The 18498-nt window shown below is 35.6% G+C and overlaps 1 protein-coding gene across 1 annotated transcript in view; it reads right to left on the reverse strand.

The window, feature by feature from the left end:
* Positions 1–18498, reverse strand: part of BCAS3 (BCAS3 microtubule associated cell migration factor) — a 568797-nt gene that overhangs the window by 423282 nt on the left and 127017 nt on the right. Inside the window, 1 exon segment of the mRNA XM_079131371.1 lies at positions 4579–4655. Within this exon segment, the coding sequence (XP_078987497.1) occupies positions 4579–4655 (77 nt within the window).

The raw sequence follows: 18498 nt of genomic DNA on the forward strand, positions 1-18498 counted from the left end.
TAATTTGAGAAAGATTGATATTAGTTCTTCTTTAAAGGTCTGGTAGAACTCAGTTGAGAATCCATCTGGACCTGCGCTTTTCTTTCTTAGTAGGTTTTTTTTTTAAATATATTTTAGTTGTAGATGGACACAAAATATTTATTTTTATGTGGTGCTGAGGATCGAACCCAGTGCTTTGCACATATGAGGCAAGCGCTCCAACACTGAGCTACAGCCCCAGCCCTGTTGGTAAGTTTTTGATGGCTTTTTCATTACTTGAAATTGATCTGCTTAAATTTTCATTTTTCTTTATATGTGTGTGTATGTGTATGTGTGTGTGTGTGTGTGTGTGTGTGTGTGTGTGTGTATGTTTGGGGTGGGGCATGGTAATGGAGATTGAACCCAGGGGTTCTCTACCACTTAGTTACATACCTAGTTCTTTTATTTTTTATTTTGAATCAGTGTTTCACCAAGTTGCTGAGGCTGGACTCAAACTTGTGATCTACCTGTTTCAGCCTTCTGAGTCGTGGGGATTACAAGCATGCACTACTGGACACTCTAATCTCCCTGGAGAGTTCATGTCTATCATTCAATTTAGTACACTTAAAATGACTACTAATGACATCTATCAGTCCTTGTCTTTTGTTTCCTAATCATACCTGGGTTTCAGATTTCCACATCAGACAGCTGCTCAAGGCCAACTTTCTGTGCATCCAAATACAAGGGTGTCTCTTTTCTCATTGCATTGGATACATTCCCAACAGTTCTCTATCAGCTCCCTTTACCTGTTCCATCCACACTTTGGCACAAATTCCCCTGATGCTTGCTCTGAAGGACACACCTATCGCTACTTATTTTACAGTACCTTCATTGTATTCATACACAACTAAGGCAGTCAACTGAGAATGTATTATACAAAAGATTTTCAGACAATTTTAGATGTCTCAAATACTTGCATGATCAAAACAAAATCCTCATTAAATGGAGATCTTGTCATTCTACATGGGGTGTATCCTGCCTCTTTAAGAACAGGGTACCAATCAGTGGAGAAATGGCAGATGAGCTACCACAAAAGCTATCTCACTATGCCATAACACCAGCTCCCCTGTCCCCAGTACTTGGCAAAACTAGCTTACACTCATGGGATAACATAAATGCAAATACACAGAAATGTGTATCATCTGTATCAAATTTCAGTCTGGGTAAAGGAATGGGAAGGGAGGGTGTCTGATTCCAAAATTGAAGAAAAATATGCTGCTTTTAAGTTTCAAAATGGCACCCTGTATTTCTTGATTTTAAAATTCTGATCATGCTGAATTTGGTTCTAATGTTGACAAAAAAAATCACTTTACACAAAGGTATAATACAAAGAAGAGCAACTAAATCTCCATCCAAATATTTGCTAAATATCATCAATTTTACCAACCTAAAATCACATGCATCAATTTGATCCCTAGGATTTTAAGTTAAGTAAAATAATTTGTAATTAAGAATAATACACATCCTAATGGAAGTGTGAAATGAGATATATTATAATTGGTAAGGATATTTACAAAAATGAGATTTGAAAGAACTGAAGTGCAATTCTATAATAAATACTATTTAGAGAGAAATCACAAACTTTTGTTGCTTTTCAAACTCTTTTTTTCTTTGGTAAGGTACGTATTGTAGCATACCATTAAGCAAAACACAGTTACGTTTTGTGCAATCCATGCTGTATAGGGACTTCAAGGTGTCAGTGAGAGCCATTGTTCAAACAGTACTCTGAGAGAATAAGTGAGAATCAGAAACAACAAAATTTCATTACTCGGACTACAAGCCACTTGACTAGAATCTCTTTAGAAACTGTATGCCTGTAATAAAGTACCTGACAGTACAACTAGTAACACTTTCAGATCTCTTCCTTTGGTCATGGAACAATTCACAAAATAAAACAGAGACTAATACTTTCGAAATATTTGCTTCAACTATTTATTGGGTTCCAGTAATGCAAGTTGAAGCATTTCAGAATACACCACAAAGATTCCCAAAAATACACTGAGAAAAAGAGAGCAAAGAAGGTATTAAGAAAAAGCGCTAACAAACACTAATATTGGTAGAAAAAATTTCACTCATGTAGAGGACAATGTATAGTTTATCAGCTACACATACAATACATCGTTTCATCCAAAATATTATTAGATCCAAGTTTTAAAAATTCTATTATTATGTAATTTAATACACAATATTTATCAGTATTTGTCAATACAACAGTATTATGAAAGTTATATTTTCATTGTAAAGTATCAGAATTATTGCAGACCTTGGTGTCCTTCTAATCTAATTATAAGGTGGAGTTTTATTTATCAATAAAAAATAATGAAATTATGTCATTTGCTGCAAAATGGATGGAACCTGGGACATTATGTTAAGCAAAATAAGCCCAACTCAGAAAGTCAAGGGCTATATGGTTCCTTCATATGTAGAAGCTAGAGAGAAAAAATAAATAAAACAGGTTGAGGGATCCATCTCATGGAGACCAACAGAGTAGAGGAAGGCAACAAAGTGGTGAGGGGGTACTAGGAAACAAAACTGACCAGATTACACTGTTGTTCTGTGCATATGTATTAATATGTAACAAAGAATCCCATCATCATGTATAACTGTAATGCAATAATAAAAAAGCAAATCTAAATATAAGGCTAATACATAAATCTAGTTATTTTAAATTATTCTTTTATAATGCAGCTTTTTTTTCTTTTTAAATTTCTAAGTAGAACATTAAATGAATTACTGGAAATATATATTTACTTATGTACTTAAAAACTACAATATAAATATACTTTATAAGTAAATATCTCCAAAAAATAAGATAAATACCTCCATCATTAACTTTCTTAACGTCTCATTAGTCATTATTAAAACTCATTTTATATTCTGCCATTTATTACAAAGAAAAACTAATTGACAAATGCAATATTTCAATATACATAGTACAGTAGAATATAACACTTAAATAGGGATTAAATTTCCAAATATACTTTGCAATTGAAACTACCTTAACAAATAATGATTTTGAATCTCCCCTCCCAATATAACACTCACTTGAGGGCACAAGATACTTTTATGTGTTAATAAACCAAAAATAACAATAAGAACAAAAGATAGGCTCAATGTGCCTAACATACAGGCTACAAGTATAAGACACAAGTTATAAAGTTAAAATGGAATCACAACAGAGCTAACATTGGAAGTCTTGATGCCCATATCTCTGATTAACAAGGAACAGCAAAAAACTACAGATAAAATGGAAGGACAAATGCTCAGGAAAACCTGGCACCTGAATCTCAATGAAATATTTCTACTCTATTCTGATTCACTCATCTATAACCCACCTAATGAGAAAAAATGTACAGAAATGTATGTGGTTCTATATCTCCAATTATTCTAATTATAATAAATAAGATGTAATATATTAGTACGTACATGTCTAAGAGAAAAAGATTAAAGCATGAGAAAATGAGGTATCCTATCCATGGTCAACAAAATGTTAAACAAGGTATTATAATGAATTACTGTTTACATAGGGTATCATATAGTATACGGTGTATGTAGTTATGTGTAGAACATAATGTGGTAAGTGCATCAAATAAAATGCTTTTAAAGGCAAGGATACCCAAAAAAAAAAAAAAAAAAAAAAAAGGGCAAGGATAATATCTACTATTAAGTGTTTGATACAGAGTATTCAGTAAATATCCATGTAAATAGATGTGGTATTTTAGAAGCTCAACCAATATAATAGGGATTCCCTGGTCATTTCAAAACTGAGATCCATTAAACTATTTCTGCAGGATATACATATCGGACACTCTGGTAAAATTCAGCTGAAACTTTCATAGTCAGTTGTGAGTTTGAAACACAGAAGACAAAGAGGAAAACTAGTGTTGTACTAGACTGCAGGGGAAAAAAAGATGAAAACTTCTGCCCCCAGACTGCTTCAGGACTCAAGATGACAACACTGGCTCTGCTGGAATTTCTAGCCCACCAGCCAGTCCTGCAAAGCTCAGACTTGCCAGCCCCCAGAACTCCATCAGCCAATTTCTTAAAATTGATCTCTCTCTCTCCCCCTTCCCCTTCCTCCCTGCCACCACTTCTTCCCTTGCAATATAAAATTTCATACACATAATTTCATATGATATAAAATATATAAAATATATTAATTCTGTTTGAGTACATTGTTTGGAACTAAATTCTATGCTTACTTCTGAACTTTTAGACAATTCTAGAGGTTGTGAGAGTAGGGCAAAGGAAGAAAGGCTGAAATACTCAAATACCTCAAAAAATGAACAACTATGTAAAATCAATCACTACTTTTCAAGGAAAGGATTTAAGGAGAAACTGAGGCAATGAAGAACAAAATATGATGAAACCATGCTGCCAATATGAAACTACATATCACACAATTATTCTACTGAATAAAGATATCCACAAAAATCACAGATTGTAATTGAAAACAGATGAAATAATGATGATATGATTACATTTAGTATGCTGACTGTATCAAGTAAGTAGTATAAACTCAAATGCATATGACAGGAAATAAAATGATTTGGTACATACTTGTGACAAAAAATTTTTTTGTGAAAGTACAGCTATCAAAGGCAGCGATTTTCTCCTGCAAGACTACGACGAGGATCCTAAAATTAGGGGGGAAAAAAAGGTGAATGTGAAATTCTACGAATTGAATCATAAGTAAGTTAAATCAGCTAGATTCAAAATAAAACATTTCTTATAAATATTTAGCCTAGTAATATTTACCTCTAAAATCTAAAAATAAAAATGATGAAATCTTTTATAATATAGAGGTTACTACAAAAAAAAAGGAAAAGTACCACCTTAAAAAACAATTTCTCTTAATAAACTTTTATTTTTCATTCATTTTAAATCAAATATCTCACCATTAAGAATACATAATATCAATAAACTGTTAGCTATTTACTAAAAGTGCTTTCTCACTGATGTTTCAGAGTCATGGAATTAAACATAAAATGGATTTATGTAATCTATCACTTAAAATGATTGCTGCATTACCAACATAACTCACACACAAAGAAATCTAAGACAATTACATTTGGTGTAAATAAGTCATTTCTGATTGACTCACTATATTAAAATTCAATGAGAATTTGTATAAATAGTATTTTTCACAGCTACTAAGATTTATAAATAACCAGGAAAATAATTTAGATTTAAATATATTTTCAAAATGTAATTTCTAAATACATCTAAAATATGACTATTCCTCATAAGCTATTAATAGGAACCACCAAGTTTAATAATTATTTCAAAAAATCTAATAAATTATTATAATTATTACTAAATATTTAACATTAATTTTTCCAAACTGGGGACAGGTAAATCTAAACAACAGATGCTGATACTTGAATGGAAAAATAGAAAAAAAGCATTATTAAAAATGCATGCTCCATTAATTTTGCTCACATGTTAAAAGAGAACATGTGATGCAGAACCATTCTAATGAGTAACTGTTATTCCTTGTAATTTTTTTCAGCTGGGTTTGTTTAAAACTTTTTTAATTTTTAGTGAGCTGTTTGTTGTTAATAATAATTTGCTATATTATGTATATATGTACACTTTGTGTATTCAAAGAGCAGAGAAAATAACCCTGTAAAGGAAATAATGGGAAATTTTAGGAATACCCAATCGTAAACTGCATTTCTGTTCTATCACTACAATATTGCCCAAAACCTTGTCACTTACACACAGAGTCAGCACAACACTCTCGACACCTTTGTAAAAGAAAAGGCATTTTCACATGTAAATATTATTTACCAAGATCTACCATGATCCTTTAAACACAATGGTCATCGTAAAAATATCAAATAATGAAACCCAGAAAAGAAAATACTCACTATTGTTAAGAGCCAACAGAACCAAATGAGGCATGGGTGTATATTTATTTATGTATATAAATGTGTGGATATGTATGTGTACACCAGCAAACTGATCTCTGTTCTTCTCATAATTTCCTTTTGCTTTTGTTTTTGTGCTGGGGATAGAAACAAGGGCCTCCCATATACCAAACATTTGTTATACTACTAATCTACATCTGCAGTCCTTCATAATTTCTTTTATACACATGGAATATTTAAAATTAGATGACTGTCAGGCTGGATAATGATCAAGTTAAATATGTCAAGACCAAAATATTAAAAGAACATAAGTAGTTTAAAACTATAAAATGGAAAAATACATACCATGTAAATTGTAACCATAAGAGCTGGAATGGATAAATGATTACATGATAAACATTAAGAACAGGAGTATCCAAAGTCACAAAGGATAGTTCATAAAGATGAAAAGATCACAAAGCAAGAAAATAAAATATAATAATTATAAATGTATGTGCACCCAATAATAGAAATTCAGAAGATGTAAGGAAGAAAGTAAAAATCTAATGCAAATGATCCCTAAGAAAAACAAAGAAACACAACAAGAAAAAGAAAATTACAGATCAACCACCCTCATGACTATAGATGCAAAAATAAAATCCAAAACTATACAAAAAGGATTTTAGATAATAACAACAAAAGGTTCATCCAAAGATTCAAGGATGGTTTTAACATTAGGAAATCAACCAAAATAATTTACTCTTTTAAACAGACTGAAAATGAAACTTACAATCATCTTAATAAGGACTTTGCTAAATTCAATACCCAATTATCAAAAAAAAATACCCAATTACAAAAAAAGTCAAAACTGTCAGCAAACTAGTAAAGGAACTCCCTACAATGATAAATAGCATGTATTTCTCCTCACTCCTTAGGGGCAGAGGTGGGGGGAGCTCATAGCTAAAAACAAAACTAGATAGTCAGCTAGACGGATCAAGAAAAGAGAGCATTTACAAATTTGATATCACTAGATATTTCACAGCCATTAAATTGATAATAAGTACTATCATTTTATTCCAATAAATACTACAACCTAATAGAAAATTTTTTTGAAACAAATTATCAGAACTAGTACCAGAAAGAATGTTAAAACCTGAAGAAACTTTTAAACATAAATTGAATCTCTAACTGAAATTTTGCCTATAAATAAGTGGTATTACCTTTCATGTTGAGTTATAATTCATATAGAAATGATAGTTGCATAGGATTTAAGACTTCTTTCTGTTGTTGTTCTATAAGAATATGCAAGTAACTGAACAAAATTGATTGAAAAAACCTGAGATAAGGGACACCTTTATCTCAAGTTAGGTGTTGCTATAAGTGTGTGATCCCGGAGTCTATTCCATTGCACTGGTGTATTTCTCTTTCATCAACATCAAGTAATATAATTTTGGTCAAAGATATAATATTGAAATAATGAACCTTTCATGCCATAAAAAGTGGTCTTTATTATTGGTTTATTTAGATTATATTAAACTTATCCAATTCAAAATTCTGTGATTACAGGTACTACACATCTTTCATTGAATTTATTTGTAGAATTTTAAACTTTTGATGCTAAAAATATAGTGTTGATTTTTCATATTTTTCCACTGCATTTGTTCATTTTTGCATAAGCAAACACAATTGATTTCAACCAAAAATACTACTAAATTATTAATGCCAACAATTTAAGACATGTCACCCTCACGGTATTCTTAAATAGGCAAGGATCTGTGGCTTTATTAACTTATAAATGACCTGATCCTCCCCAAGAGTCTCAGTGCTCTCAAATTATTCACTGAATAATGTATTCCCCAGCAACACACACACAAATTTAAAATACCATCTTATCACAAGTAAAATTCCAAAATGTCTAAAGGTCTGGAGAGAACAATATTTTTGCCAATTTTAAGAAATAATAAAGCAGATACACAGCTCAAAAAGCAAAAGGAAAAAAATCTTAGGAGATGAAGTCAGAGAGGCAGCAAAAAAGCAAAGATACTAGATGTTCTTGTAGGTCACAGGAAGGAAACCAAGGGAGAGTTTAGAACAAAAGATGGAATATTCTGGCACCTATTCTAATACAGGTTTTAAAAGATAGATTCTGGCACAATAATAAGAACAGGTCGGTATGGGGGCAAGCAGGTGACAATTTGAAAGGAGAGAATTTGAAGAATATCACAATGATCCGGGTAAAAGATAGTGATTTAGACCAGAGTGATAGCAATGGTTGTAGTGAGAAATGATTAAATTATTAAAACAATTGAACATGGAGCTGAACAGAGTTTTTCCACAAACTGCAATAGGGTAGGTAAGAAAAACAGAATTTAAAAATGTACTAAGAAGTTGGGTGTAGGGTGTAGCTCAGAGGTAAAGTGCCTCTGGGTTCAATACTCAGTACCAAAAAAAAAAAAAAAAAAAAGAGAGAGAGAGAGAGACCTAAATTTAAGAGCTAAATCTACAAAATTCTCAGAGGAAAGCACCAGTGTAAATGCTTGTAACCTTGGATTAGACAATAGTTTCTTAGATATGATAACAACAGTAAAAGCAACAAAGGAAAAAAATGGAACTAGACATAACCAAATATTAAAAACTTTGGTGCCTGAAATGACACCATCAAGAAAGTGAACAGATAACCCACCACATAGGAGAAAAGTTGGCAAGTAATGCATCTGATAAAGAACATATCTAGAATGTACACAGACTTGTTACTCAACTTAAAATAATAAAAAGACAACCAAATTTTAAAATGGGCAAAGAACCAGAATAGATGTTTCTGGAAGGAACAAAAACAAACGGCCAATAAGCACATGAAATGATGCTAAATATCATTAGTCATTCAGGAATCACAAAACTACAAAGATATTACTTCACAACCACTAAGATAGCTACAATAAAAAACAACAAAGAGCATCTGCCTAGCATTTACGAGGTCCTGAGTTCAAGTCCCAGCATCACCCAAAAATAATAGTAAGTGTTGGTGAGAAAGAAGAGAAACTGAAATCCTCACACATTGTTGGTAGGAATGCAAAATGATACAGTCATGTTGGAAAATAACTTAGCTGTTTTGCTGGGTATAAGATTCTTGGTTGGCATCTGTTTTCCATCTCACCCCAATTAGAATGGCGATTATCAAGAATACAAGCAACAATAGGTGTTGGAGAGGATGTGGGGAAAAGGTACACTCATACATTGCTGGTGGGGTTGCAAATTAGTGCAGCCACTCTGGAAAGCAGTGTGGAGATTCCTTAGAAAACTTGGAATGGAACCACCATTTGACCCAGCTATCCCACTCCTTGGTCTATACCCAAAGGTCTTAAAATCAGCATACTACAGTGATGCAGTCACATCAATGTTCATAGCTGCTCAATTCACAATAGCCAGATTGTAGAACCAACCTAGATGTCCTTCAATTGATGAATGGATAAAGAAACTGTGGTGTATATATACAATGGAATATTACTCAGCCATAAAGAATGATAAAATTATGGCATTTGCAGGCAAATGGATGAAATTGGAGAATATCACGCTAAGTGAGATAAGCCAATCTCAAAAAACCGAAGGACGAATGATCTCGCTGATAAGCGGATGATGATACCTAATGGGGGTTGGGAGGGAGACAAGAATGGAGGAAGGAGGGACTGTATAGAGGGAAAAGAGGGGAGGGAGGGGTGAGGGGGGAAGGGAAAAACAACAGAATGAATCAAACATCATTACCCTATGTAAATGTATGATTAGACAAATGGTACTCTTCTACTTCATGTACAAACAGAAACAAGTTGTACCCCATTTGTTTACAATAAAAAAAAATAGCTTAGGTGTTCCTCAAATAGTTAAACTTACACTTAACACATTACCCAGCAATTCCGCTGCTGGATATAAGCACAAGAGAAATGAAAAAATATATTTAATTAAAAATCTATATAGGAAAATTCGCAACTATGGTCCTGAGAGCATGAAAGTAGAAACAACTCAAAGGTTCAACTGGTGAATTGATAACAAAATGTGGTATATCCATGCAAATTTCAGTCACAGAAAGGAACAAAGTATTGATACATTTTCCTTGTGAAAGAACCTGAAAAACAATACGCTACATGAAGGAAATCAGTCAGAAAGATCATACATTGTATTCCATTTTCATAAAATGTCCAGAACAGGCATAATCACAGCAATATAAAATAGATCAGTGTTTAGACATGCTGGGAAAAGGTAAACAGGAGATGAAATACTGATGGGGATGTGATGTTGGAGGTTTATTGATGGGAAATGCAAGACGCTGAACATACCAAAATAACCACCAATACTGTATACTTTACAAGGGTAGATTATAAGGCATGTGAAATAGACCACAAATTTTTAAATGGCCCAAAGGATTTTGGCTGAAGCAACTGTCAGAGTATTTACCATTTATTAAAATGAAAAAAATGGCAGGAAGAGTAGGTTGATGATCTTCCCATCTCAGAATCGTTACACTTGAGAGTTCATCTACATATGAAAACACAGCAGAGACATGGATCCAGAGGTCATCATCACAGAGCAGAGATAGAAAATCACAGATCATCTGAAAATCAACTGTATTAAAGAAATGAAAATAAATAAGAGCTTCTGAAGAAGAAATAGCACTGAAAAGAGGGATTCAAAGATGATGGCAATCCAACATGTATCCATTGGTAAAGGAATCCAGTAACGTTAGAGAGAAAACCAAGAGAATGATGTCCCCAAAACCTAATGAAGACATTGTATTTAAAAAGAAGAAATTGGGGGGGATTCAAGATGGCGGACTAGAGGGTGGCTGCGTTTTGTGTTGCTCCAGGACTCAGGACTCAAGAAGAGATATTGAGAGACTTGGGACCAACTAAAAGCAGCCGGGTGAGTCTCTCCCGTTGGGGAGGTGTCCCGGACGGGGCGGTAGCCCCGAACGCGGGGATCTTTGTGAAGTAGAGCTGCCCAGCGAGACACCCCTCCCCCCGCTGGAGCAGTGAACCCGGACAACTGGGAGCATCGGAGAGGTGGCTGCTCAGCACAGCGCTTGGACTCGGCGCAACTCACCCGGGCTCTGGGAGGCTGCCCAAAGGAGAGGGTGCGCGGTGAGCTGTTTGGACTGAAAGCGACCACTCCTGAACACAGGGGGCTGCCCAGAGGAGGAGGAGAAATACGGGCTCGGCTTGTCACTTGGACTTGGAGCAGCTGCGCCAGGGCTCCAGGCGGCTATCCGGTGGAGCAGCGTGGTGAGTGGTTTGGACTCAGAGCAAGCGCTCCTAAACACAGGGGGGTTGTCTGGAGAAGGAGGAGGAGCGCGGCGGGGTGCTTGGGCTCGAAGTGACTGCACCAGGGCTACGGGTGGCAGTCGGGACGAGGAGGTGCACAGTGAGTTCCTGGGACTCGTGACTAATGCACCAGATCTCTGGGTGACTGCCTGGTGAAGAAGGAGGTGAGTGGTGGGTCACTTGGACTTAGAGCGACCGCGCGGAACACCAGGTGGCTGCCGGAGGAAAAGGCGTGTGGCGGGTCACTGGGACTCTGAGCGACTGTAAGGGGCTCCAGGTGGCTGCTCAGAGGAGGGGCCGCATAAGCAGGTGATTAAGTGCAGAGCAGGGTCCCAGGGCCTAGGCGGCTTCTTGGTGGAAGAGCCGCACAGACAAACTGAGGGGCGGAGCGAAGGCTCCAGGACTGAAGGCAGCTTCTCTGAGGAGAGGCAGCCTAACGAGATTCGTCTGCGAAGGGCGAGGCTTCCAGGCCCAAGAGGTAGGTCCGGGTCCGTGGGAACATTGCAGAAGAAGGCTGCCCAGACCAGGCGGTAGTTGCGAATTGAACGGAACCTCTAGGAGGGGAACTGACCAGCAAGACCTCCGCACAGGGTGAGTCCTCCCTGCCGGGTGAGGTTCTCCCAAAAGGACTGTAAAACCAGAGACACAGGCCCAAACTGGCCTTGCATCAGCCCACATCCTACTTCCCCTTTGGATGACCATTCGTCAGCAAGTGAAGGTACCTCTGCCCACTAGCAGGGAATATACCCCACCGGAAGGCCACCACCCCTAGGGAGTCAGCTTCCTTGTGGAGCACCACATTATCAACTTCCTCCAAGACTTCAGGCTACTGAAGGCTAAGAGGGGATATACTAGAAATCTTCAGGGATATTATAAGTCAATAGAGGAAATCTGCAATATCACAGCAGTCAACTGATACCTGAACAATATGAGAAAACAAGGAAAGAAAATGCTGCAAACAAATCTAGATGTTACATCAATAAAACCCAATGACAGCATGGCAGAAGAAATGACAGAAAGGGAGTTCAGAATGTACATAATTAAAATGATCAGGGAAGTAAATGACAAGATGCAAGAGCAAATGCAGGCACTGAATGATCACACCAATCGACAGTTAAAAGAGCAAATACAGGAAGCAAAAGATCATTTCAATAAAGAGTTAGAGATACTGAAAAAAAACCAAACAGAAATCCTTGAAATGAAGGAAACAATAAACCAAATTAAGAACTCCATAGAAAGCATAAGCAATAGGATAGAACACCTGGAAGACAGAACCTCAGATATGGAAGACAAAATATTTAACCTTGAAAACAAAGTGGACCAAACAGAGAAGATGGTAAGAAATCATGTACAGAATCTCCAAGAACTATGGGATATCATGAAAAGGCCAAATTTAAGAATTATTGGGATTGAGGAAGGCTTAGAGAAACAGACCAAAGGAATGAACTATCTATTCAATGAAATACTATCAGAAAATTTTCCAAATCTGAAGAATGAAATGGAAGATCAAGTACAAGAGGCTTATAGGACTCCAAATATACAAAATTACAACAGACCCACACCAAGGCACATTATAATGAAAATACATAACATACAAAATAAAGACAGAATTTTAAAGACCGCAAGAGAGAGGAATCAAATTACATTCAGGGGGAAACCAATACGGATATCAGCAGATTTTTCAATCCAGACCCTAAAAGCTAGAAGGGCCTGGAACAACATTTTTCAAGCCCTGAAAGAAAATGGATGCCAACCAAGAATCTTATACCCAGCAAAACTTACCTTCAAATTTGATGATGAAATAAAATTCTTCCATGATAAACAAAAGCTAAAAGAATTTACAAAAAGAAAGCCAGCATTACAGAACATTCTCAGCAAAATATTCCACGAGGAAGAGATGAAAAACAAAGAAGCAAATCAGCAATGGGAGGAACTATCCTAAAGGAATTGTCAAATAAAGGAAGAACCAAGTCGTGTCAAAATAAATAAATAAATAAATAAAATGAACCAAATGACTGGGAATACTAATCATATCTCAATAATAACCCTGAATATTAATGGCCTGAACTCATCAATCAAAAGACATAGACTGGCAGATTGGATCAAAAAGAAAGATCCAACAATATGTTGCCTGCAACAGACTCACCTCATAGAAAGAGATACCCATAGACTAAAGGTGAAAGGATGGGGAAAAACATACCATGCACATGGACTCAGCAAAAAAGCTGGGGTATCCATCCTCATTTCAGATAATGTGGACTTCAAGTCAAAGTTAGTCAGAAGGGACAAAGAAGGACATTACATATTGCTTAAGGGAGCCATAAATCAGCAAGACATAACAATCATAAACATCTATGCCCCAAACAGTGGCTCATCCATGTATGTCAGACAAATCCTTCTCAATTTCAGAAACCAAATAGACCATAACACAATAATACTAGGTGATTTTAACACACCTCTCTCACCACTGGACAGATCTTCCAAACAAAAATTGAACAGAGAAACCATAGATCTCAATAACACAATCAATAATTTAGACTTAACAGACATTTATAGAATATACCATCCAACCAAGACCGAATACACTTTCTTCTCGTCAGCACATGGATCTTTCTCTGAAATAGACCATATATTATGTCACAAAGCTAATGTTAGCAAATACGAGAGGATAGAGACACTACCATGTATTCTATCAGATCATAATGGATTGAAGTTAGAAATAAATGAAAGAGTAAAACACAGAAACTATTCCAGCATCTGGAGATTAAACAATATGCTATTATATGATGAATGGATAACAGAAGATATTAGGAAGGAAATTAAAAAATTCTTAGAGGTAAATGAGAACAAAGAAACATCATATCAAAATCTCTGGGACACTATGAAAGCAGTACTTAGAGGGAAATTTATTTCATGGAGCGCATTTAATAAAAGAAGTAAAACTCAACAAATAAATGACCTAACACTACAGCTCAAAGCCCTAGAAAAAGAAGAACAGACCAGCACCAAAAGTAGTAGAAGACAGGAAATAGTTAAACTCAGAGCTGAAATCAACGAAATTGAAACAAAAGAAACAATACAAAAAACTGACAAAATAAATAGTTGGTTCTTTGAAAAAATAAACAAAATTGATAAACTTTTAGCCACACTAACAAAGAGAAGACAAGAGAAAACTCAAATCTCAAAAAATTCGGAATGAACAAGGAAATATCACAACAGACACAAGTGAAATACAAAACATAATTAGAAGCTATTTTGAAAATCTATACTCCAACAAAATAGAAAATTTCGAAGACATCAGCAGGTTTCTAGAGACATATGAATTGCCTGAACTGAATGAGGAGGACATACACAATTTAAATAGACCAATTTCAAGTAATGAAATAGAAGAAGTCATCAAAAGCCTACCAACAAAGAAAAGTCCAGGAGCAGATGGGTTCTCAGCCGAGTTCTACAAAACCTTTAAAGAAGAGCTCATTCCAATACTCCTCAAAGTACTCCATAAAATAGAAGAGGAGGGAACCCTCCCAAACTCATTCTATGAAGCCAATATTACCCTGATACCCAAACCAGACAGAGACAAATCGAGGAAAGAAAATTTCAGACGGATATCATTAATGAACATTGACGCAAAAATTCTCAATAAAATTTTAGCAAATCGCATACAAAAATATATTAAAAAGATAGTGCACCACAATCAAGTGGGTTTTATCCCAGGGATGCAAGGTTGGTTCAACATCCGGAAATCAATAAATGTAATTCACCATATCAATAGACTTAAAGTCAAGAATCACATGATTATTTCAATAGATGCAGAAAAAGCATTTGATAAAATACAGCATTTGATAAAATACAGCATTTGATAAAATACAGCATTTGATAAAATACCCCTTCATGCTCAAAACACTAGAAAAAATAGGGATAGTGGGAACATTCCTTAACATTATAAAGGCCATCTATACTAAGCCCATGGCTAATATCATTCTAAATGGTGAAAAACTGAAAGCATTCCCCCTAAAAACTGGAACAAGACAGGGATGACCTCTTTCACCACTCCTATTCAATATCATTCTTGAGACTCTAGCCAGAGCAATTAGACAGATCAAGGAAATTAAAGGAATACGAATAGGAAAAGAAGAACTCAAACTATCCCTATTTGCGGATGATATGATTATATACTTAGAGGAACCAGGAAATTCCACCAGATAACTTTTAGAACTCATAAGTGAATTCAGTAAAGTCGCAGGTTACAAGATCAATGCTCATAAATCCAATGCATTTTTATACATAAGTGATGAATCCTCAGAAAGAGAAATTATGAAAACTACCCCATTCACGATAGCATCGAAAAAAATAAAATACTTGGGAATCAATCTCACAAAAGAGGTGAAAGACCTCTACAATGAGAACTACAGAACACTAAAGAAAGAAATTAAAGAAAACCTTAGAAGATGGAAAGATCTCCCATGTTCTTGGATAGGCAGAATTAATATTGTCAAAATGGCCATACTACCAAAAGTGCTATACAGATTCAACGCAATTCCAATTAAAATCCCAATGATGTACCTTACAGAAATAGAGCAAGCAATCATGAAATTCATCTGGAAGAATAAGAAACCCAGAATAGCTAAAGCAATCCTTCGCAGGAAAAATGAAGCAGGGGGTATCGCAATACCCGAACTTCAACTTTATTACAAAGCAATAGTAACAAAGACGGCATGGTATTGGTACCAAAATAGACAGGTAGATCAATGGTACAGAATAGAGGACACGGACACAAACCCAAATAAATACAACTTTCTCATACTAGACAAAGGGGCCAAAAATATGCAATGGAGAAAAGATAGCCTCTTCAACAAATGGTGCTGGGAAAACTGGAAATCCATATGCAACAGAATGAAACTAAACCCATATCTCTCACCCTGCACAAAACTCAACTCAAAATGGATTAAGGACCTTGGAATCAGACCAGAGACTCTGCAGATTATAGAAGAAATAGTAGGTCCCGATCTTCAACATGTTGGCCTAGGACCAGACTTCCTCAACAGGACTCCCATAGCACAAGAAATAAAAGCAAGAATCAATAACTGGGATAGATTCAAACTAAAAAGCTTTCTCTCAGCAAAGGAAACTATCAGTAATGTGAAGAAAGAGCCTACAGAGTGGGAGAATATCTTTGCCAATCATACTTCAGATAGAGCACTAATCTCCAGAATCTATAAAGAACTCAAAAAACTCTACTCCAAGAATACAAATAATCCAATCGACAAATGGGCTAAGGAAATGAGCAGACACTTCACAGAAGATGTACAAGCAATCAACAAACATATGAAAAAATGTTCAACATCTCTAGTAATAAGAGAAATGCAAATCAAAACCACCCTAAGATTCCATCTCACCCCAATGAGAATGGCGATTATCAAAAATACAAGCAACAGGTGTTGGCGAGGATGTGGGGAGAAAGGTACACTCATACATTGCTGGTGGGACTGCAAATTAGTGCAGCCACTCTGGAAAGCAGTGTGGAGATTCCTTAGAAAACTTGGAATGGAACCACCATTTGACCCAGCTATCCCACTCCTTGGCCTACACCCAAAGGACTTAAAATCAGCATACTACAGAGATACAGCCACATCAATGTTCACAGCTGCTCGATTCACAATAGCCAGATTGTGGAACCAACCTAGATGCCCTTCAATTGATGAGTGGATAAAGAAATTGTGGTATATATATACAATGGAATATTACTCTGCCATAAAGAATGATAAAATTATGGCATTTGCAGGCAAATGGATGAAATTGGAGACCATCATGCTAAGTGAGATAAGCCAATCTCAAAAAACTAAAGGACGAATGATCTCGCTGATAAGTGGATGATGACACATAAGGGGGAGGGTGGGGGGAGTTAGTGTTAGTGTTAGGGTTAGGGTTAGGGTTAGGGTTAGAGTTAGGGAGGGGGACAAGAATGGGAGGAAGAAAGGACTGTTTAGAGGGAAAAGAAGGGTGGGAGGGGTGGGGGGGAAGGGAAAAAATAATAGAATGAATCAAACAACATTACCATATGTAAATTTATGATTATACAAATGGTATGTCTTTAACCCATGTACAGACAAACAACATGTATCCCATTTGTTTACAATAAAAAAAGAAAAATAAATAAAGTATGCTTGAATACCTAAAAAAATTAAAAAATAAAAATAAATAAAAAGAAGAAATTGTGATCACTGATGAATACACAGGGATGAAATTAGTGCTGGATATAGAGGAGCAAATTAATGAATATTTAATGAGTCCTGAACACATGGCAGTACGGTGAGAACTGAAAACTGACCCATATTGGAGCCTGGGAACTAATGTAAACTTGAAGAGAGCAATGTCATGTCAAACAAAAGGGAGAAAGGAGACCTCTCAATTTAGGGAAATCGGGGTGGGTACGTGGAGTCGTGATGAAAAGATTTGGATCCAAATTCCTTGAGATGGAATACACATTTAGAAATGATGCTAAGAGAGATTATCTGGGTAACAAGTAGCAGAGGTGAAGTGGAAGTTTTCTTTTGAGTTCTCCTAATTCTTCTGTGTGCCCCGAACTGAAATTCAGAATACTCATTCTGTTCAGCTGGTCAGACTTTTCTGGGCAATCTCAGTGATATATTTCCTGATGTGATTATCCTGAGGACAGAGTGGCTCTAACTATTATTAAAAGTCCAAATAAAAATCAATCCCAAAAGTTAAAAAAAAATTCATTCTTCTGTTTCCTATATTTAATGTCCTTTTTTTTAAATCTCTAAACTCTTCACATTTTCTATTTCATCTTTTTAGTTTTGATCCATTACACAACAATGTGCCCACAGTTTTCTTCTTATTCATCCTCCTTGGTGTTCCTACAGATCATGAATATGTACATTTCTGTTCTTCATAAAATTTGGGTAATTTTTTAAAATTTTCAAATACTTTTTCTCATACCCCTGTCTTATTAAATCTTTGCATTTCATAGATCAATGGAGTTTGATAATGTTTTTCCATTTACTTCTCCTGTTCAACCTGTATACTTTCGACTGCTCCACCTGGAAGGTCTTATTTCTTTCTTCACTGAGATTTTCATTCACTATGATCATAAAGATATACTAGGTACAATATGTCTCTGGACATCAGGGAGATTAATTGTTCGGTTGGCTGACTTCATATCTGAAAATATTTTTGTTACAGGTGATTTAAATTTACTTGTATTTACTAATATGATTGATAAATTTGGTTTCAGCTCCCCTTCCTGATGTGGATGCTTTACTTTTACAGGGGAGAGGATTGTGTCCCCTGTTTTC

This window comes from Sciurus vulgaris (assembly GCF_902686455.1).
Source record: "Sciurus vulgaris genome assembly, chromosome: 3".
Taxonomy (NCBI): domain Eukaryota; kingdom Metazoa; phylum Chordata; class Mammalia; order Rodentia; family Sciuridae; genus Sciurus; species Sciurus vulgaris.